The following is a 21,827-nucleotide window of genomic DNA, read 5'->3' on the forward strand; positions in this document are numbered from 1 at the left end:
GGGACCACAGCCAGGCATCTGCGTGACCCCGCATCGGTAGATCCTCGCTTAGGGTCCAGGGAGAACGATAGGACCTGGAGCCAAGGATTGCATGCTCCGGCGTACGGATGGCAATCCGAGGGCCGGAAATCCACTTCTCCGCAGTTTGCAGAGGACTCCGCAGAGACGCTGCGCTGCGCTGCGCCGCTTGGTTGGCTGATCTCCGGGCGTGCGCAGTGGCCGCCCGCGGGGCACACGGGTGTTGGCGGCGCCTGAAGAGGCCCCGGCCGAAAGGGCTCATCACCAGGGTCATGTCGGCCCAGGGCGACTGTGAGTTCCTGGTGCAGCGAGCCCGAGAGCTGGTGCCGCAGGACCTGTGGGCAGCTAAGGCGTGGCTTATCACGGCCCGCAGCCTCTACCCCGCCGACTTCAACATCCAGGTGAGTCAGAGCCGGCGCGTCCCTGTCCCTGTCCCCGTCCCGGTCACCGCGCGCCGAACGGAGCTATGGGCTAAGCTGGGCGGCCCTGGGCGCTGTGCACGGCCGCTCTTGCCTCCCCAAGTCACTCCTATGCTGCTCCGCCTGGCACCGTTGACCAGCCTTCTCCCCAACGGCGGAGACCACACGCTGGTTGAGGCCCAGGCCACTCATTCATTGATCGTGGTGGTAGCCGGCTGCTCAGCGCCTGCTGCTCTGAAACATACTCTCAGTTGATCCCAGAAGCCCCCGGGATGCAGTGAGCCCAGAATCCCACTCCTGAGCTCCTGGCCACCAGGGGATGCTTTGTGCTCAGGCTCTCCTTTCCCTTGCGGGTGTTTTGGGTAAAGACCCAACTCTGAGCGGTGCTGCAGGTGGGCTGGAGCTGGACCAGCAACCACGGTGGAAGGTGGTGTGACCCTGTCTGCCTTGTTTCAGTATGAAATGTACACCATCGAACGGAATGCAGAGAGGACTTCCACAGCGGGGCGGTTGCTGTATGACATGTGAGTTAACTGTTTGGGATCCTCCTGGGACCTTTTGTCGACATCCTAAGAGGGCTCCTCAGATACCGACAATTGACAGGAGTTGGGACTCTGCATCCCTGGTACACACATTCTACAGAGTCAGCTTGTGCTTGTATTTTAAACCCAAAATTGTATCCCGTGGTTTATTTAAGAAACAGTCCTTCTTTACAAGCATTCAGACAGTAATTGGTAGAATAAAGTGTGAAATCCCTTCCAAACCAGACTTAAGTTCTGTATGTTTCTGTGTGTCTCTGTGTAAACACGTGAATACATTGGGGAGCTGACAATGTGAGGGCTTCTACTCCTACTCTGAAGCTTACTTTCATCACCCACTGTGATGGACCCTGCGATGTCTACTTTATAGAGATGGGTGGTGTTCTTCATCCCCATGTAGCGCACTGCTCAGCCTCTCCGTTCTTTGGTTTCCAGTTATTTTAAGTTGTAATGTCAGTAATTCTGTATCCATATTTTGGTGTCTCTGCTTTGTGGTTAAAGGGTATGTACATTTCATCATCTATCAAATTATTCTCTAAAAGGGATAACCTAAATATCCATTTCCACAAATGATATATAAGAATGCCAGTTTTCCACACTCTCACCAACCTTTATATGATCATCTCTATCCTTTTCTTTCTTCCTTTCTCACCCCCCCCTTTTTTTCTCTTTCTCTTGAGCCAAAGGAATCTCATTTTATTGGCCAGGGTGGCTTTGAACCCAAAAGACTCCACCTGCTAGCCTCCTTTGCAGCTGGGACACAGGCTATACCATCACACCAGGCCTGTGTCACGGGGGAGAATCATATCCTACTATGTTGTTTCTTACGTTTGTGCTCTTGGAGCTACCAACAATGTTGAGCATCACTATAACTGTTCTGTTTGGTAGAGTATTACTTACTTTTCCTATTGCTGTGACCTGTAGAAAGCAACTTAGAAAGGAAGGGTGTGTTCTGACTCAGGGTTTAAGGGTACAGTCCATCTCGGTGGGGAAAGCTTAGCGAGGGGGGCTGATGATCGCAATACGCACGGAAAAGATGAATGATGGCTCCCAGCTTGCTCTTGTTTTCTTTTTTTTTTTTTTCTCATGTATCCCAGATTGCTGTGGGCTCAAATTTGTCAAAATAGCTAAAGATGACCTTGAACTTCTGATCCTCTTGCCTTTACCTCCCAAATGACAAGCATTCACTACCACGTGTTGTTTATGGGTCACAGGGATAGAAGCCAGGGCTTTGTATATGACAAGAAAGCACTCTACCCACTGAGCTACAGCCCTAGCTCCTCGTTTATACAAACTTCTAAAGACTTTGAGTATTCCCAATTGTTTTAACTAATAGATTGTTTTTGTATATCTATTTTTGTTTATTCTGAGGTATATAACCATTCATGTAAAGTGATTGTCTCCTAAATGCTGGTATTCTTACTTTTTGGAGTGTGACATCTTACTTTAATACATTCGTTTTAAAAATAGGTTTGTGAATTTCCCAGACCAGCCCGTGGTATGGAGAGAAATCAGTATCATAACATCAGCACTGAGGAACGATTCGCAGGATAAGCAAACCCAGTTTTTAAGGAGTGAGTACAGTAACTAACAGTCGAATAGTTTATAAATGACCACTTCTGGAATGTCATGTCTGTCACAGACATCTCAGCCACACCTGTCATAGTGGTGGGTACCCATTGTGTTTTATTCTAGGAAATGAAAGTCCACTTGGTCCCTTCAGAATTTATTTAGAATACGTGAAGTGTCCTAATGAGATGATTGTCAGTTTGATCATGAGATTGTATTTTGGGCACATTTTACAATGACCAGAAAACATCTATAGAAAAACCAGATCTTTACAAAATAGAAAAATGTCAAACTTTAGCCAGTCAAAGACCTCCAATTCCTAGATAATTAGCAAGCAGATGGTTTTGGTCATTTCAACGTAAGCAAGTTCACACCTTTATCTTAGTATAGCTAGCTCTGTGGTGATGAATCCCACAGGTTATCCTTGGCCTCTGGATCATCAGGCCTCCAAATGTTTCACGATTATTCAGCAAACAGCTTATGCCAAGCAAGTACTCTGAAGTTCAGAAGTCTACTAGTATGCAGGTGAATTCTGATGTTTACGGTTTCATGAATGGGAAATTTCTTATATATTTCTTTGAGGTTAGCATTTTCTTCGTGAAAAAATATTTATGGGTGAAATGTTGTTCACAGGCTTATTTGAAACTCTCCCGGGCCGGGTCCAGTGTGAAATGCTACTGAAGGTGACGGAACAATGCTTCAACACGTTGGAACGATCAGAGATGTTGCTGTTGCTTCTGAGACGCTTCCCTGAGACAGTGGTTCAACATGGGGTAGGAGAGATACTGTCCTTTTCTTTAAGAAAAGACTATAATTGCTTATCAGTTATTCCTTGGCACGCATTACACATTTCTAGAAGTTGTCTTATCAACCTAAAGTTATAGTTCCCGAAATTTTGACAGTGGTATTCAGTAGAAAGTCACCTATTTCCATTGTGTTTGGCAATGTGTTTGGATTTAAGTGAGAGTCAGAGGGCTGGCCAGATGGCTTAGTGGGAAAAAGTATCTGCCACCAAGACCGACAACCTGAACCCCATCCCTGGGTCCCACATAATGGAAGAAGGAATCGGATTACAGCAAGTTGTCCTCTGGCCTCCCCTTGAGTGCCGTGGCATATACTTCTCCCCTCCATGCATAGATAAATTGAAAATAAGTAAGAGTCCTAGTTTATGGTCTTCAAGTGTTCCTGCCCTGCACACCCTGTTGTGCCAACTAATCTGTCAGTTCTCTAAGTGTATGATGACTAGTGAGTGCTGTTGGCAAGTGTTGGTGGGTTGGTATTAGGTACCTAGAGAAACTGAGTTCTCAATGTTTGGTAACTTACTGTGGCCAGCAGGTAGTCGAGATTCAAGTGATTGGCTCTTTTTACTTAAAGTCTATTGCTTACTTCTTCATGTCCTTTTTCTGGTGTCTGGCCTACCTAACTTTTTTCGTACTTTTATTAGTTTTCTATGTCTATCATTACAGAGCACCAGAAGTGGGGTATCTTCCCACAATTTTGAAAACTACAATTCCAAAGTAAGGTGTAGGTATTGGTCTAGGACACATTCCTTTCAGCGGGTATCAGCTAATTGCTGCTTCATTCCAGTTGTTAGCTCTGATGTCACATGGCCCTTTCCTCTGTGTGTCTCTGTCTGTACTTGACATTCTTTATGGACGCCAGTCTCTGCATCTGGCCTACTCTAAAATGACCTCATGTTTTTATCTGCATAGACAAACTCTTCTTTAAAAGGAGAGCTATGCAGTCATGCAGCCCTTAAAGAGATTTTGGTTAATAATGGACTCTGTACATGATAGTAGTCCTATGAGGTTATACTGTCCAGTGACAACATGGCCATCTGGTTTGTGGTCTATACTCTGTGATGAAATTGCCATGTACAGACACATCCAGGTTTTCGGTGGATATGAATTTGGGGGGGCACAATTCAGACCTTACATTTTTTGATTGTTGCAGTGTCTTCTTGTGTGTCATGTGATCTTTTGCACTGTTCCAACGAGACTACGGTGTTGCAGAGACAATAAAGTGAACATGTGGGTGGATTTTGTGCTCTGTCATGACACCAGTGAGGGGAAGGTGGCAAGGAAACTCATACATTTTTGTCCAGTGCTTCCCAAACTGTATGATTGTCTACTGGGGTCTCTTGAGAGTAGGTGTTATCATTCTGTGTCTCTTGACAGTGTAGTGTAGGTTCCCAATTTCTTAGACAGTCTCTCCGACTACCATCATTTGTGTTGTCCCTCCTCTGTCATACTGGAGTTTCTGTAGACATTTTGTTAGCCCTTTAACTTTGCTAGTTCCTAGGAGAATGGGACCAGAGTGGACAGGTAGTCAGTGAACTTGATCTTCCGGGCAATGTCACTGAGGTATTCTGATGTTTCTAGTCTTTAAAGTAGATTTGCTTATTTCTTTAAGAAATCTCTGTGACAAGTAGAAAGAATACTGTTTCTTCCTGTGATTCTTATACTGTGCACGTTAAGTGATTTTTATCTTTAAACAGGTTGGCCTTGGGGAAGCGCTGCTAGAAGCTGAAACCATTGAAGAGCAGGAGTCTCCTGTAAACTGCTTCCGAAAACTATTTGGTAAGAAACACTGTGTTTTGTATTATTTCTTGGGGGTAAGGGAAATATCTGGCAGTGTCATATCAGAGGTAAGGTCATTTGTACACAGCATAGGAACTTTTTATGTTGTGAAATTTAATCATGCTTTTAGCTGTAAAACATCTAAAAAACTCTTAACTGTGTGTTATTTAATGTTTGTTCCCTCTGATAGAACGTGTATATATAGGATGTGTGTACGGATGAAATAATCATGGACACTCCAGCCTCCTCCCAGGCCAGCAGATCTCTAGCCATGGTGTCAGATCCACAGGCGTATTTCCTCTCTGCCTGCCTCCACTGATGTTGTCCTCTTGTACAGCTGGTTTAAACAGTTGTGCCAGAATGATTTCCCCCTAGATATTTTAGATGCTACATTCAGTAAACTGGAAAATGAATTAGTTTCTGTCAGAACCCAAGTGCAAATGGATGAACAGTTTGTTTTCTCCTTTCAACAGTTTGCGATGTCCTTCCTCTAATAATTAACAACCATGATGTTCGATTGCCTGCCAATTTGTTATATAAATACTTGAACAAAGCAGCTGAATTTTACATCAACTATGTCACTCGATCCACACAGTTGGAAAATCAGCATCAAGGTGAGTGGGAGCATCCCACACCTGCTCAGACTGGCTTTGTCCTTTTCTGTATCGATTGTCCTTCTCTGGATGTGTACTAGTTTGATAAGTTTTTGTAAAAGATGCCTGTAGGAGGGGAAAAAAAGTATATAATTAGGAGTTGATATTTTTCTGTAATAAGTTCTACCCCTTGATTGAAATAGTCCAGTTCCTAAACATCATACGGTTATTACCACACAGGTGCCATAGCTCAGATGCCACTTTGAACAGCCAATCATGAATCCTTGGGCAAAGTCAGAACAGTCATCTCGCACATGTGCTGTTAGCGATTTTACTGTATGAATATCATAGGTATACCAAGCTCAATGGTATAGCCCACTTCTTAATGGTATTGCTTAGTACCCACAGGTGTAGCAAGCTTCCTGGATCACCAGCCCCCAAATCATGACACAGAAACTTATTTTTAATTATGAAAGCTCTGCCTTAGCTTAGGCTTTTTTCTAACTAGCTCTTATAACTTAAATAAACCCATTTCTATTAATCTATGTGCTTCTACAACGGCTCGTGGCTTTTACCTCTCCTCCTGCATATCCTGCTTCCTCTCCATCTCAGGTGTCTCTTTAGCACCAAGATACACCTTCTTTTCTCTCTGCCTGGAAATCACGCCTAACCTCTTCCTGCATAACTATTGGCCATTCAGCTCTTTATTAAACCAGCTGGAAATAACCTTGGCAAAGACACATCTTCACAGTGTAAAGGAATATTCCGTATTTCCCCCTTTTTGTCTAAATAAAAAGGATAGGGTTTAACAGTAAAACTGTATACAATAAGAACAATTATCAAAGGTGGGCATTGGTGGCGCATGCTTTTAATCCCAGCCCTTGGGAGACAGTGGCAGGCGGATTTCTGTGAGTTCGAGACCAGCTAAAAAAAGAAAGAAGAAGAAAGAAAGAAAGAAAGAAAGAAAGAAAGAAAGAAAGAAAGAAAGAAAGAAAGAAAAGTTATCAGGTATGGTCCAAATAAAAAGGGAAGGTTTAACTTTAACAAAGTAAAACTGTATACAATAAAAACAATTTTCAAGTAAGAATTACATTAACCGTGTCCAGTCCATATGTAGTTGTAAAATTTTGAGAAATATCATTTTAGACCTTAAAACATTTTCTTAGATATACAATTTAAGCCTTTATGTCTCCCAACCTTTTACAATATCTCTTATGTAAGTTTCTTTTCTGAATTTGGTAACAAAGAAAACTGTAATTATAACTGTGTCATCTTCAATTCTATCAGGGACCCAAAAAAGATAAAATATTCCTAGAGTAAACAGGAAGTACAGAGCAAACAGCTTCCAAAACTAAGAAACGACAGATTTCTGGCTGCCTGGACAGTCACTCCGAGGTTCCTCTGTAACAATGGGGAGTCCATCTTTGGCCTGCAGGTCTAAAATATATGACAGACTTTTCTATGAAGCAGGAATTTTGAAGGACTTTCCTACCTTATCTTGGCAAAGTTTGGCAATGGCTTTCTTTTGTGTCCTGCTTGTCCAGTTTGGACAGCATTCTGTCAGCAGTTGAGGCAAGGGCAGTTTCTTTATCCAGTGGGTAACCTTGCCAGAAATGAAAGTGAACTCTATATGGAGGTTCTTAAATGCCCATCATTCTTTTATGAAGTAGATTGGTGCTGCCAGGAACAAACTTGTCTCACTGTCAGGAAAAGCCTTAGGTTATTAAAGCAACTTAAATATCATATTCTGTAGGTCTCTGAAGTGTTTGAAGACCAACTATCTATCTAAAATATATCTCTGTTTCAACTTGGAAGCATACCTAACATGACTATAAGTTTAATTGTTATAGATGACTACTAACCTGTTTTTATTATTCTGAATAGCTTTAAGAACTAAAACTTTGGGGCTGGAGAGATGGCTCAGAGGTTAAGAGCATTGTCTGCTCTTCCAGAGGTCCTGAGTTCAATTCCCAGCAACCACATGGTGGCTCACAACCATCTGTTATGAGATCTGGTGCCCTCTTCTGGTGTGCAGATATACATGGAAGCAGAATACTGTATGCATAATAAATAAATAAAATCTTTTTTTTAAAAAAAAAGAACTAAAACTTTACATTGCCTTTTTGAATGAGCTGCATAGGCACAATACCTTAAGCAAGAATAGAAACATATATACAGTATAACAAAAATAACCTTAAATTTGTATCAATATACAAAAATCCATGACAATGGAAAATATTTGAGACTAGTGGTTGTTCAAAAGTAGACTCAACAATCCACCCTTTATCCCATCATTTCTATACCAGATCTCCCTCTTTCCCTTCAGAAAGAGATCCCTGAACCTAATCTCCTTTGTTTACCTTTCTCCCTGACCATGACCAGTAACAATTTGTAACCAACACTCCCCACCCCAATGATGACAAACATCCATAACCCATCAAATGACCAAGACCACACACCCCACCTCTTGGGAATATGGGTGGCATATTCTCTAGACTGCTTCCTGTTGTCTGGGGATGATGGCATCTTTAGGAAACCCTGAGGAAAACTGAGATAGTCAAGTCCTGGGAAAACTAGCCATTACATTTTTGGTTTTTTGAGACAGGGTTTCTCAGTGTAGCTTTGGAGCCTGTCCTGGAACTAGCTCTTGTAGTCCAGACTGGCTTTGAACTCACAGAGAATCCGCCTGCCTCTGCCTCCAAAGTGCTGGGATTAAAGGTGTGTGCCACCAACACCCACCATTTTTTTTGTTCAGTCTCTGTATAATGGGAAAGTATAATTTGCTACACTTATGACTAGACTAGACTGTGAGGCTAGACCATCTCAGCCAGCAGCCTTGAAGCTGTTCTGGATGCAGAACTCTGAGGAAACAGATATTCTGTATTGACATGGTTGGGAGTGTTCAGGGGCGGTGGAAGGCTCCATTGTGGACTTACAATTACTGTAGACTCAGCCCACATAAAATTTATTAAAAATTTCTTTCTTTACTAATAAATTACTACTGTAACTTTGAACTTTTTGATATTTTTGAAAACCTTTTTGATTCTTTTTACTTAAAACATGTTGCTTAGCTGGAAAAATAGTTTGTGTCTTTATAATATGTTCTCTAGGAATTTTTTTTTTCATGTTTTAAACTTTAGTTGGAGTGGGGGTTAGGGAAGGAATGTGAAGGGGGAAATGATGTAATTATATTTTAATTAAAATTTTATGAATTATGGAAAATAAAGCCTTCTAACACCAAAAAGAAAAAAGAAAGAGAACCACCCAAAACTATGTCCCTCATTAACCAGCTCTTCTTTAAAAGACAACAAAGGCAGAAATGTACCATGATCTGCACCTGAACTGTCCTGCACCCCCAGGTCCTGTCCTCTTGGGTCTTTACCCCCGGTACCACTGGCCAGATCCTGCCTGAAGGGCCTGCCTGGTGCTTGGGGGACTGTCTCCTTCTCAGGACTGTGCCCTTGGTGCTTTGCTGGGTTATTTTTTTAATCTCTGATTTACCTCTAAACATTTCTTGAACTCTGTTCTAATGAGGGAAACTCTGTTTCCAAACTTTGTGGGGGGCCGTTGAGGCTTCTACGGCCTTCACTGTGAACTGTCCTGGGGTTCTTTACAGTTTCATCTTTTTCTGTAGCTCTTTGTTCCTGGGTGATAGGAGCTTTGCAGTTCCCACGTGACCTTATAGGCCCCAGTTGTGTGAGCAGTTGCATCACTGAGGGGACCCCTTTGAGGGCTCTGTGTAACTAATGTGCCAGTCAGTACTTGGTCTCTTGAGTGAGGATTTAGATGTTTGTTTCCTCTATCTAGTGCCACAGATATAAGTAGTAAAAATTGTAGCTTGAAGCATTGTTTTGGGTTTATTTATTTATTTATTTATTTTAAGATATACTCCTATGAGCTTTTTTTCTCCTATTGTGATGTATTAGGTCAGTACTTTTGTCTTTTGAATGAAGTTTTTTTTCCTCTGTCAAGTACCATATAAATAAGTAGTGATATTAATGGTAGGTTCCTTTTTCTCACATCTCAGGTGCACAAGATACATCTGATTTAATGTCGCCCAGCAAACGTAACTCTCAGAAGTACATAATAGAAGGACTGACTGAGAAATCATCCCAGATTGTAGACCCTTGGGAAAGGTTGTTTAAGATTCTCAATGTTGTTGGAATGAGATGCGAATGGCAGGTGGATAAAGGGAGACGGTAATGAATAGTTTATTTCCAGAATTGCTTATGAAATCCTTGGTTGTGTCATCTCAGAATCCCTGTAGAAAACAAACCATTTAAAAAAAGAAAATCAGTATCATGCACAGATTCACTTCTTTGGGGAATGGGGATTTTGTTATAGTCACCGTTCATGCAAGAGAAGAAGGTACTTTTTCATCTTAGGCAAAGATTCCTAGTGAAGGGTAAACTCCTAAAATGGTATTGAGTGGGGCTAGGGAGAGTGCTCAGGGATAAAGTGTGAGGGACAAGACTAAAGCTGAGCAGTTGTGACAGCTGCCCATGATCCCAGCACTGGGAGGCAGAGATGGGATTCTTGGGGCAAGCTTGTCACGTAGACAAGCTTGAATCGACTTGTTCTGGGTTCATTGAGAGCTCTTTTCTCAATAAGTAATGGTGAAAGTGATCAAGATTGGCTTCATATGCACATACACTTACATGATTCTAGTACCACCCAGATACTGTACCACACCTCAGCAAACACAAGTGTACATATCCATGCTCCCCAAATAAGTATCTGGTATTCCTTTATTTGGGCATCCATGGACTTCCCTAATCCACCCTCATTTTGTACCCAACAGGAAGTCCACGAATACCTGAATAAAGAATAACAGGTATTTATTTGGGGAACACTCATACAAGAAAGGTAAATAGGATAGTGCAATGCAGGATGCTCAGACCACCACCCAAGAGAGAGAGAGAGCCAGACTCCTCCTCTTCCTTGTAGGGGATCATGTCTGCACACCGAAGTCTGCTGGCAGAACAAGTTGCCACTACAAATCACACACACACACATTCAAATAAGTCAGACAGTGCTGAGTGTGGTGGTGCACACGTTTAATCCCAGCACTGGGGAAACAGAGACAAGTGGATCTCTGAGTTCAATAGCCAGGGCTTTACAGAGTACTTTTGTCTTCAAAAACAAAACAAAAAATCAAACAAGCAAAAAACCCAAAACAGTAAAAAATAAATAAAATCAAATGATGTTGAGAGCATGATCCTATCTTGTTTGTGCAAAGAAAAGAGAAGTTAACTTGACATGCTTCTGTCATGAGGTTGTCTTTGTTCATAGCTCCAGGTCAGAAGGGGAAATTTACCAATCGTGCAAACAACAAAGAATAACTTTAATATGAATAAACATGTCTCAGAAGAACTTAAGTGGCTAGCACAATGAAGAAAAGATGAGAAGCAATAAATCCTTGGGATGGAGAAAAACTAACACTGAACTGTTGATAGGAGTGTAAATTAGTTCAGCTATTATGCAAAATAGTGTGTAGGTTCCACAAAATCTGACAGTAGATCCACCTTATAATCCATCATATCCAAGAGACGTCTGTATGTTTATGTTGGTTAATATGCTGTCTGCAGTAGCTGTGATCCAGAATCAATCTAGATGCCCACGAATGGATAATGGAACTGTGGGTGATATGGATAACAATACTATTCAGCCACAAAGTATCGTATTACATCATTTTTGGCAAAATTGATGGGCCTAGAAGACATCAGTCAAGTTAGCCACACACAGGCAAGTTCACCATGGTGCCTCTCACATGGAGGTTAATAATGCCATTTACAGTGTAGAATGGTGACTGATTGTGCCTGTGAGTGGTGGTGGGGAGGGAAGTAGCATTAACCAACATACTCCAATACAACTGTTAAAGAAAAATAACTCCTGATGTTCTGTAGATTGGAAGGTGGTCCACAATAACTTACCTTGTGTGTGGTGCTTCGGCTTGACCGCACATTGTTGCTTACGCCAGGCAAATTCTCTAATGCTAAACAGCAGCCACAGCCCTATAATAGCTTATTGTATACTTAATTTACATAATTTGAACTCAAGGAGGTTGAAGTTTCCAGACTAATGGTGTGAAGGCAGAAGATTACCTAAGGGCCAGGCCTGGTGGCACACACCTGTAATCCTAGCACCCAGAACACGTAGATCTCTGTGAGTTCAAGGCCAAGTTGGTCTACATAGTGTATTCCAGACCAGCCAGGGCTATAATAGTAAACCCTGCCTCAAAAAGAAACCTAATTGCCTGATTTGATCTGCATATGGCACACCTGTATTAAAACGTTGCACTGAGCGTTTGTGAATTTATGTCATTTTTAATGTGTAAAGAGCTAGAAATGTTAATATACCAATTTTATAATATACTGTATTAGATTGCCACAACACACATGAATTTGTGCATTCAAAATAATTTTTAAGGGGCTGGAGAGATGGCCCAGCAGTTAAGAGCACTGGCTGATCTTCCAGAGGACCTGAGTTCAATTCCCAGCATCCACACGAGAGCTCACATGTCTATAATGCCAGCTCTGGGGGATTCGACCCCTTCACACACATACATGTAGGCAAAACACCAATGCACATAAAATAATTTTTTAAAGCTTCCTTCTTTCTTAAAACCACAGAAGTTTACATGCCCAGACACCTACAGGTGCCTGGTGAGTGCAGCGTTCCTCCCAGGGCTTGTCTTTCACCCTCCCACTGACGGGCAGTAAGGAGTTCTGTTCCCTCCCCATCAGAAGCTGCAGTGACATACTGCACCGGATGAAGGAGCTCTGCAGGTACATGAGCAGCTTCGACAGTGAGGCTCACGCCAACTATAAAAACCAAGTGCTGTACTCCACGATGCTGGTCTTCTTCAAGAGTGCGTTCCAGTACATCAGCAGCATACAGCCATCTCTCTTCCAAGGTTAGCTCACACGTTCCTGTGTCAAACCCAAAATACTAGCTGAGCGCAGATAAGAAGGAGATGAAAGTAGTTTACAATAGTCTACTTTCACCGTTGCTGTGGGAGTATAAATGTGTAGAGTACAGTGCTCTTTGTCATCAATAATTTGGTTTGGATTAAGCTTTTATGTAAATATTGCTCACTAGGAATTCCTGTATTAAAACCTGTTGTGGTCATATAAAACTAAATAGGGTTACTGAATGCCTCTGTTTGAAAAGGAAATCAACACTTTTGGAGGATGAGGAGTTCAAGGGCAGCCTTGGCTACCAAGTTTGAGGCCAGGCCTGGGATATACCTAAGACCCTCTCTCAAAAAATCAAAAACACAAAATCAAGAAAAAAAAACCTTAAAATGTAGATTTTTATGAAGACAATACAGTAGCCAAAAGATTTAAGTAAGCTATTTGACCTAAGGCTTTTCATATGTTGTGTTTTTATTTGAAGCATGTAGTTATGATATACTGTAGTGTTCATGATCGTCTTATACTTCATGGTCATTGTTTAAACATAGATGCGGAAGAACAAATGCAAAGCAGGAACAGTCATTCATTTTCAACACTTACAAACGATTTGGTATAAATTCACGTGCCCTTTCTTGCCATGTATGTATATATTCTTGTTGACCTAGTCAGGGTCACACTGGGTGTGTTTTTTATGAGCTTATTTTCATGTGGCACTTGACTTACTTGCTGCTCATATTCACTACTCTTTCTTACTTCTTTTCTAATGTCTGTGTGTCCTCCTTTGTGTAGGTCCTAACGCCCCGAGCCAGGTCCCACTGGTTCTTCTGGAAGATGTGGCCAATGTGTATGGTGATGTAGAAGTTGATCGCAGTAAGCACATACACAAGAAGAGGAAACTAGCTGAGGGGAGAGAAAAAACCATGGTAACCCTTTCACTTAATTACTAACAGATTGTGTGTCATTTGCCAGAGAGAAGCTTTGTAAAATGTGGTTTTGGAGCTAAAATGGTAAAACTTATTAAATGATGTTATAATTAAGTGTAAGTTAGTTGCCTTCAGAGCAGGGACTTTTGCGCCCCTTCTCTTGCTGGTTCATTTGACAATGGTTGGAGACAGTTTTGATTGTCAAAGCCGTGGTTCTGTGAGGAGAGATTGATAGTTGCCCTCTGGTGAGTAGAGGCCAGGGATAGGGCCAAACATCTTAAACCAGAAAGAATAGCCCAGCGGCCCGAGAGTGTCTAGGTCTACAAACCCTGTTTTGAGTTACTTAACTTTGTTTTGGCTGATGAGTATTGAATAAATTTACAAAACCACCTGGGAACTGTTGGCTGGAGTAGGATGCTGTGATGGATGTTGGCCTCAGGGTGGGAAGGGCAGCCTGCTCAGCCCCATAAGATACAGGAAGGGGTCTCCACTCAGCCTCACTGTTGAGCTCCTATCGTGTGCCTGGGAACTCTCCCTCTGGGCACACACCTGTGTGTTCCCTTCAGTTCTGACTGTTGCATCAGAGCCCCCTGTCTGAGCTTCAATGGCCACATGTATTTCAAGATGGACCCCTCAAACTTTTGCAAGCTGTTTGGAATGCCATACTGTCTTCCCCCAAAATTGAGGTTCTTCAATAAGTGTCTGACCTAATTAGGAAGCAGAACTGTCTTTCATAGGTTGAAACACTACTGAACCCACTGTTTACAATAGTAAACAGGTTCCTAGTTCACTACTGCTTGGTATGGAACAGAACTCTGATGAAACAGGATGTCCAGTGGATTGCGCGTGCGCCATTCCTGAGGCGGACGTGTATGGTAGGGTAGATTCTCCAGGTACAAGAGGCAGCAGGAGGACACTGCAGTCTGAAGGCAGGCAGGCAGGCAGGAAGGCTGTTAGAAGGGAGGTGACTGAAGAGACAGCTCAGTGGTTAAGAGCACTTCCAGAGGACCCGAGATCAGTTCCCACCACCCACATCAGGCCAGTCATCACTGCCTCACCGTAGCCATCTGAGAGCACCTGCACGCACTAGCACATACTCACATGCAGAATGCACTCACACAGAATCAAAAAAAAATGAAAATCAATCTTGATGAAAGGTGGCAGCCAAGGCAGAATGTCTTCTGTGAGGTAAGCTGGGGGATGAAGTGCTTCACTGAAACCTCTGTCTATACTGTGAGGACTTCAATGTGCTGAAAGCAAGGGCCAATTTACCTGGGCCTGTGGAATGGCAAAGTGAGTTGGGTAGAATAACTGACTGAAGAGATTTTTGACAGTATGAAGCTCAGTGACCTGTTTCACCTTGACTCTTTTGGCAGCATCTCTAGACATGCCCAGTGACATTTATGGCATTGGCCTTTTCTGCATCTCTCTTGCTTCTTTGACTTTGTATGACATGAAATGAAGAGTAGAAGTCTTTACTGTATAACACAGAGGGCATCCCAGACTCACACCCACCTCAGCAGCAGAGCTGACAGTGGTATGAGTGTGGCTGTGGGCACTCATGGACTGCTGCTTCTGTGTCTTAGGGAACCCAGACTTCTGTTTATTCTACTGTGTGGCAGTAACATATTAAGGCAATGAGAAACTAAAGTGAGTGCCACTCACACATCTCTCAGTGTAAGAATCTGTTTTAGTTTTCTTTGATTAAAACGTTGTGTTTTGAACTTGCAAGAAATCAACCAACTTCATTTTAAAGATACAACTTGACAGCATGAGAACGTCAAGATGAAAATCATATATCGATCCTTGGAGCTCAGTGTTAAATCAGAAAAGCTGTGCACATGTAATGTTGTTTGACACAAAAGCCATAGAGGGCAGCGTGCAGGGCAATGACTAAATATTGTTTCAGCCTGTGATGGCATTCATGACTGTCAGTGAACCATGCTCTTCCCGTCTCACAAGCAGAGCTCAGATGATGAAGACTGTTCAGCAAAAGGAAGAAACCGGCACATTATTGTCAGTAAAGCTGAGCTCAGCAACTCCATCGAAGTGCTGGAGAGCTTCAAACTGGCCAGGGAGAGCTGGGAGCTGCTCTACTCCCTGGAATTCCTCGACAAAGGTGAGCGTGTGCTTGTCATTGACACCATTTATTCATATAAAATCAACTCTAAAAGATCATTGTGGCATTTGAAATGTCAGCTCTCAGAGCTTATTGAAGCAGGTCTAGGCATTCACTCGTTTTATAGGATTCTTTTTTTTTTTTTTTTTGATCAGGAAATCTGTTCAATTAACCATTCATCTCTGAGTTCCTCCTAGACCATCAGGGCTGGACAGAGTGGGAAGGACAGCATTTGGTGTTTGTCCCTGTGTTTGTATCACTCCTTCTTGTTCATGATCTATTCCTCTTCTGCCTCAAGCTGCCTGTGTTCTGCAGTACAGAAGGCAATGTGGCCTTTGTCTGCCATCAGCTTGGAAATGGAGAAAGTCTGTTTTCTTTTTTGAAACAGGATCTCAATATGTAGCTCTGGCTGGCCTGGAACTTCCTGTATAGACTAGACTGGCCTAGAACTCAGATCCTCCTGAGTCTGCCTCCCAAGTCCTGGGATCAGAAGTATGCGCCACCTCACATTTTGAATGAAGACATTAACGATTCGTGTGCCTGCTTTCTAGGACTCAACCTCCTCTTTGCTAACCAATCATGTTTGCTTTCCTGTGAAATCAGGGCCCATTAATTTCTTGTTAGGCAGTGAGCATGCATCCTTTGGGCTCCTATCACATAGCCAGACAGCCCCTTGTCAGATGTGTTATCTTTTCTAAGGGAATATAGCCTGTTTCTTTTGTTATTGTGTGTGTGTGTGTGTGTGTGTGTGTGTGTGTGTGTGTGTGACTATTTTGGAAGAAATTTTCTTTAGTCCTAAATCAAACTTTTTAAAAAAAATAAATGGACAGCTGGGACTACATAAGACCTTGTCTTTAAAAAAAAAAAAAAATACAAAATGCATGGGGTAATGCCTGAAAAGTGTAGTCCTTGGCATATGATGCATGCTTACAAATGTTGGTGTATAAAATCCTTCCTGTGGGTTGGTGAGATGGCCCAGTGAGTAAACGCACTTGCCAACAGGCCTGATGACTTGGAAGCCATATATGGGAGGAGAGAACCGACTCCTGCTAGTTGTACTGTGACTCCACAACTGTGCCATGGTGCACATGCATACCTGAAATAAATAACACGTGAAAAAGAATCCTTGCATATCAGCGAAGAGTGTCCCTGGCCTTACTGCCTACCAGAAATTCTGGAGCATCGGTGAAAGGAACCATTCAGCTTTATTAGTTTGTGCGTTTTTCTCTCTGTTGCCTCTGTTCACCAGTTTGGGGTGAATTTGCTTTCAAATTCTCACACAGAATTTACAAGAATTTGTTTGGCTTGGAAGACTGACACCTGGCTGTGGCTAAGAATCTTCCTCACAGATATGATCATCTACCAGGTAGAGTGACAGGCATTTCCGGCTGCTGGGTCTGTGCAGGGTGGGGTCTTGGCAAACTGATCTGAGGTGTGTGGTGCTCCCTGGGGGCTGGTCCACTGCCTGTCCACATCTTATTCTGTGGCTGTGAGATTACTTACAGTCCACTTTCATCCCCAGGTGTCTCACTTTCTAGGTGACTTTCGTTGTGTCTAGTCTTGTTCTTCTCTCCCCTGTGTATAGAAGCGAGACACCACACAGCCATATTTATCTCTGCCCTCTTGTACATTAAAGGTAGCATAAATGCTTCTCAGTTTTCTTAACGTTTTTCCATCTTAAATTACCATACAAAGTGTCAGGTTTCCTTACGGCATCTAAACCAAGTTTGCTTTTGTTGATCCCGCACCATCCACCTGCCTGCTTTGTGCTCTTCTACCTCCAGCAGCCTCTTTCTCTGTCCCCATAAAAGTTCTATTACCCTTCTTCCCTCCCTCCCTCCCTCCCTCCCTCCCTCCCTCCCTCCCTTCCTCCCATCTCTCCTTTCCTCACTTGTGTTCCCCTTTCTAGTCTCATGACCTCTGTCTACACTATACCCACATATCAACATTCATAGCTGGTATCACATAGGAGAGAGAGAATGTACTGTTTGTCTGTCTGAGTAGGGGTTACCTAAAAAAGCAGCATTACTTGAGTAGAAGATGGCCTTCTCGAGCCCTTCTTTCCTCTGCTCTGCTGCCATCCAGGCTGGTACACTGTTCTGTAGCTACCAGACAGGGAGAATAGATAATTGCTAACCAGATGCTCATCCTATAGAAATGGTATATATAAAATGTTGTACGTCAGAGATTCTGTTCTCTGTGTGTATGTTAATGTCAAAGTTTTTTCTCTTTGCCTTTGTGTCTTTCCAAGGGTCAATATAAGAAGGCGATAGCCAGTCTGCATCACTTAGCAGCTCTCCAAGGATCCCTTTCACAGCCACAGATCTCAGGACAGGGGACTTTAGAACACCAGAGGGCACTCATCCAGCTGGCCACCTGTCACTTTGCACTGGGGGAGTACAGAGTGAGTACCGGGAGGCTCCATGGCACCTGAGGTATCTTCTGTGTAGTGTTTTTTCAGGTCAATGCATGCTTCCTTGATTGACCTTCCCACTGAGAATCTGTTACTTAATTTGCTGCTGAAAAGCACAACAATCTTGTTTTACTTTACGTTTCTACATTGTGACTTCCCTGAAATTGGGCTTCAGTACTGTTTGCTTATTCCTCTCTTCTTGAGACAAGGTCTCATGTATCCCAGACTGTCTTTGAACTTGCTGTATGGTTTAGAGATAGGCACCATATATACTTATTAGTATGTGCAAATTTGTGGGATTCCTAACAGTGAAGAACAGGTTTTTGTTCCCGCTGTCTCCTAGTCTTAATCTGACTGTGTTCACTGTTGAGTGTTCATCGAGACTTCCGTGCGCACACGCCGTTTGCTTCTGTGCTGTAAATGGCTGCCATTCATCACTGCCCTGTCAGTTAGTATCTATGGTCTTGTCTCCTGTAGATGACATGTGAGAAAGTCCTGGACCTGATGTGCTACATGGTACTACCCATACAGGATGGGGGGAAACCACAAGAAGAGCCCTCCAAAGTGAAGCCCAAGTTTAGAAAAGGTACAGTGGAGTGTCCTTCTTTGTCACAGTTGTTTTAGGACCATGGCTACGATGTTCCTAGTGAGGTCACACCACTGTGTGCTGTGGAAAACATCCCTCCTGGCTGTGTTCATTAGCAGCTTTCCAAGCCCTGAATTCCACTTGATGAGATTGTTACCTCTGAGGAACGCCTTCCCTGTTTTGCCTAGCACTAGGGAAACGAGACTAATCAGTAGGTCCCTCTGTCACCATATTCCTCTGGGGTCATTTTGAGCCTTATCTGATTCCACATTGCTTGAAAAAACTCATGCATAGCTAATAATCTAAATTTCCACCTAAGATTTGGAAATAGATAACGCAATTAAATATGAAGACAGTAGAAGAGGGGAATAGTAATAATTAGAACAGAATCAACACAATAGGGAAAATGAATAAAATCAAAGGTTATTTCTGTGAAAGTCTGCATAAAATTGATAAAATCCTAACGAGCTTCATGCAAAAGACAGTGGCCACAAATATGCAATATCAGGAATGAAAAGGCAGTACCACAACAAATCCTGGTTACGTCAAAAGGACAGTAAGAGAACACTCATGCCAAGAAATTTCAAACAGTGGATGCAGTGGGAAGCTTCTTGATAAACACAACTTACAAAAATGTCAGGAAATAGGAAAGACATCTCAGAAGGAAATGAAATGCACAACTGTCCAGCACTGGTCCTGAGTGCTCACAAAGGAGCACACCATTCCTGTGCTTCTGATAGTGAAGTTGGCATTGCCAGGAAGAGCACCCCATTTCCCAGCTGTACCTCATCTAGCCACTACCTTTCCAAACTGGGCCTTTACCCACCAGGTCCTGAGTTCTAAACAGAAATGTTATTTTTTGATGGAATAGAATACTTTGTACTTTAGGTACAAAGTATAAATACTGAAAATAAATGAACATCATTTTAGATATATAATGTGTTAAGGAGAATCCATATGTATAAAAAGGCATTTATTTCTTGCTACTTCTTGCCTCAAAGAAAGATTTAAGATATAAAGAGCACGGGCCATAAATTACAACAGTGACACCATTTAACATAGTAAACTGAAAGCATGCCAGGGTTTTTGTGTGTTGTCTGTAAATACAAACACCTGTGGCAGAGGCTTGCAGATTGCCTATGAGGTTGAGCATGTAGTCTGCATCGGAGTAACTGTCACCACACTCAGAATCGTGTTTACCCTGGGGCAGGAGAAGAGGATGACATCAAGACACTATAAGAAGCTTTGACTGGTTTTCTGATGATTTACATTAAAATCTTTCCAAATTAAAGCTAGATGTTAGCATTTTATAAAACCAACAGATGAGAGGCAGGGCCTGGAGAGATGGCACAGTGGTTAAGAGCACATGATGCTCTTTCAGATGACCTGTGTTAGGTTATAATCATCTGTAACTCCAACTCCAGGGGATCCAAGACCCTCTTCTGACCTCTACACACACTGCACATATGTAGTGCACATATATCCATACAGGCTAGATATTTATACACACACAGAAACTGACAAGCACATTGGGTTTGTGAGATTCCCTCTATGTAATACTCTACAGATTTGAAAGTTTTTGTAATGATTATTTAGCAGGTTGGAAAGAACATTGAGAAATGAAATCCAGAGACCAAAAATCAGTATCACCATCACATCCATGTCTGCTGTGTCTCGAGTTCTGTGACTGTTACCTTATTGAGGGAGTATGTGGAACATTTGCTTGTCAAAGCTATTCTCTTTGATATTCACTAACAGTCTGGCCTTCTGTTAGGTTTGGATCTGAAGCTTCTGCCCTGTACCAGTAAGGCTCTTATGCCGTACTGCCTGCACTTGATGCTAGCGTGCTTTAAGGTGAGTTTAAAATGGGAGTAGCAGGAAACACATTCCCTTTGAAATGTGTCCTGACGAGCGAGCACGACTTAACAGCTTTGTTCACAACTGTTTTGTACTTTACCGGGCAGGAGGGAAAATTTTGTGGGCTAGGAATTAACAAGTGCTCTTTTGTTTTTTTGTTTGTTTGTTTTTTAGTTCCACAGCACTAGACAAAGGTGAATAGGAAATGAGCCCCATCCTTGGGAAGGGTATGGGTAGTGAGTAGTAGGACAGACAGACAAATTCCCTTGCCTGTTATGGTTGGCATACAGTAAAAACATTTTTGACATTGTGTTAGAATGTATTAGCTACAGAAGAAGCCAATATAAATATTGGGGTCATAGCTGTATGAGAAGTTAATTCTTTTAGACATAAGGCTCAGCACCAGGGAAGGCCCAGTAGCACTGAGAAGCTTCCAAGTCTCTTGAAGAAGCCACAAGCCTTGGCTGCAGTGGAATAGAGCCTTGGGGTGGGGTTGTTGCTGTTTCAGTAGGCTTGTGTGCAAAAGGTAACAGTACTGGTTGCTGCTGTATGCAGTAGTCCCACACTAACCTGAGTGCTAGAGCTGCTTGGATCAAAGAAGCCATCTCAAGCGTGGTTTTCTGCAGCTGTCCATTTCAAACCAAACCTTTGGCCTTTTCTGCAGTTCACACCGCATTACTTGCTGTCTTTCTTCCTTCCTGGCACCAAATTCCCAAGGCCTTCTGTTAGGTCTTCTTGCCCATCTTTCCACTTAACAGTTGTTCCCTGAAAGATACCTCTTAAGGTTGAGGAGATGGATTAATTGGTAGGGTGCTTGCCCAGCATCCACAAGCCCTGGGTTCAATTCCCAGCACAGCTTAAATTGGGTGTGGTGAGCCATTCCTCTAATCCTAGCATTTGGGAAGTAGAGGCAGGAAGATCAGAAGGTCAGGAGTATCTAACAAATGTTAGGGCCAACCTTTGATTCATAAGACCCTATGTTAAATAAATAGAATAGGGAAAACAGTAACGGAAAGTCCTGTTTATTCTCATCACTGTGTAGGAAACTCAACTCTCTATCCCTGATTCTCAAACTCAAAAACTCCCAGTTCACCTGTTCACGTCCAACGCTGGTCTAAAGACTTAGCCTCATGTGCCGAGCTCTCAGGGAGCCTGGGACTTCCCTAGAATCCACTCTTCTTAGAAGGGTGTGATGTTCACCACCAGTTTTATTGTCTTCATAGTCATGATTTGTAGCGTATACTGACCTCTAGGGCCCCTTTTAGGAAGTAATATTTGGTGTGCCCTAGATTTCT

The 21,827-nt window shown here is 42.6% G+C and overlaps 1 protein-coding gene across 8 annotated transcripts in view; it reads left to right on the forward strand.

Annotated features, from left to right (window-relative positions):
* Positions 1-207: 207 nt before the first annotated feature.
* The window catches only part of Ints10 (integrator complex subunit 10), a 28,342-nt gene continuing 6,722 nt past the window's right edge, over positions 208-21,827 (forward strand). For 3 of the 8 annotated variants that reach the window (XM_027388885.2, XM_027388889.2, XM_035451007.1), the window contains exons 1-14: positions 209-419; positions 894-961; positions 2,447-2,550; positions 3,179-3,318; positions 5,043-5,124; positions 5,598-5,738; positions 9,745-9,916; positions 12,464-12,633; positions 13,424-13,557; positions 15,520-15,676; positions 16,960-17,042; positions 17,928-18,080; positions 18,567-18,675; positions 20,450-20,529. In XM_027388885.2, the coding sequence (XP_027244686.1) occupies positions 291-419; positions 894-961; positions 2,447-2,550; positions 3,179-3,318; positions 5,043-5,124; positions 5,598-5,738; positions 9,745-9,916; positions 12,464-12,633; positions 13,424-13,557; positions 15,520-15,676; positions 16,960-17,042; positions 17,928-18,080; positions 18,567-18,675; positions 20,450-20,529 (1,722 nt within the window). In that variant the 5' untranslated portion in view covers positions 209-290. Of the gene's footprint in view, positions 420-893; positions 962-2,446; positions 2,551-3,178; positions 3,319-5,042; positions 5,125-5,597; positions 5,739-9,744; positions 9,917-12,463; positions 12,634-13,423; positions 13,558-15,519; positions 15,677-16,959; positions 17,043-17,927; positions 18,081-18,566; positions 18,676-20,449; positions 20,530-21,827 lie in introns of all 8 variants that reach the window. The other 5 variants (XM_035451005.1, XM_035451006.1, XM_027388884.2 and 2 more) reach the window with 3 other exon arrangements.

Source organism: Cricetulus griseus (assembly GCF_003668045.3).
Source record: "Cricetulus griseus strain 17A/GY chromosome 1 unlocalized genomic scaffold, alternate assembly CriGri-PICRH-1.0 chr1_0, whole genome shotgun sequence".
Lineage (NCBI taxonomy): Eukaryota > Metazoa > Chordata > Mammalia > Rodentia > Cricetidae > Cricetulus > Cricetulus griseus.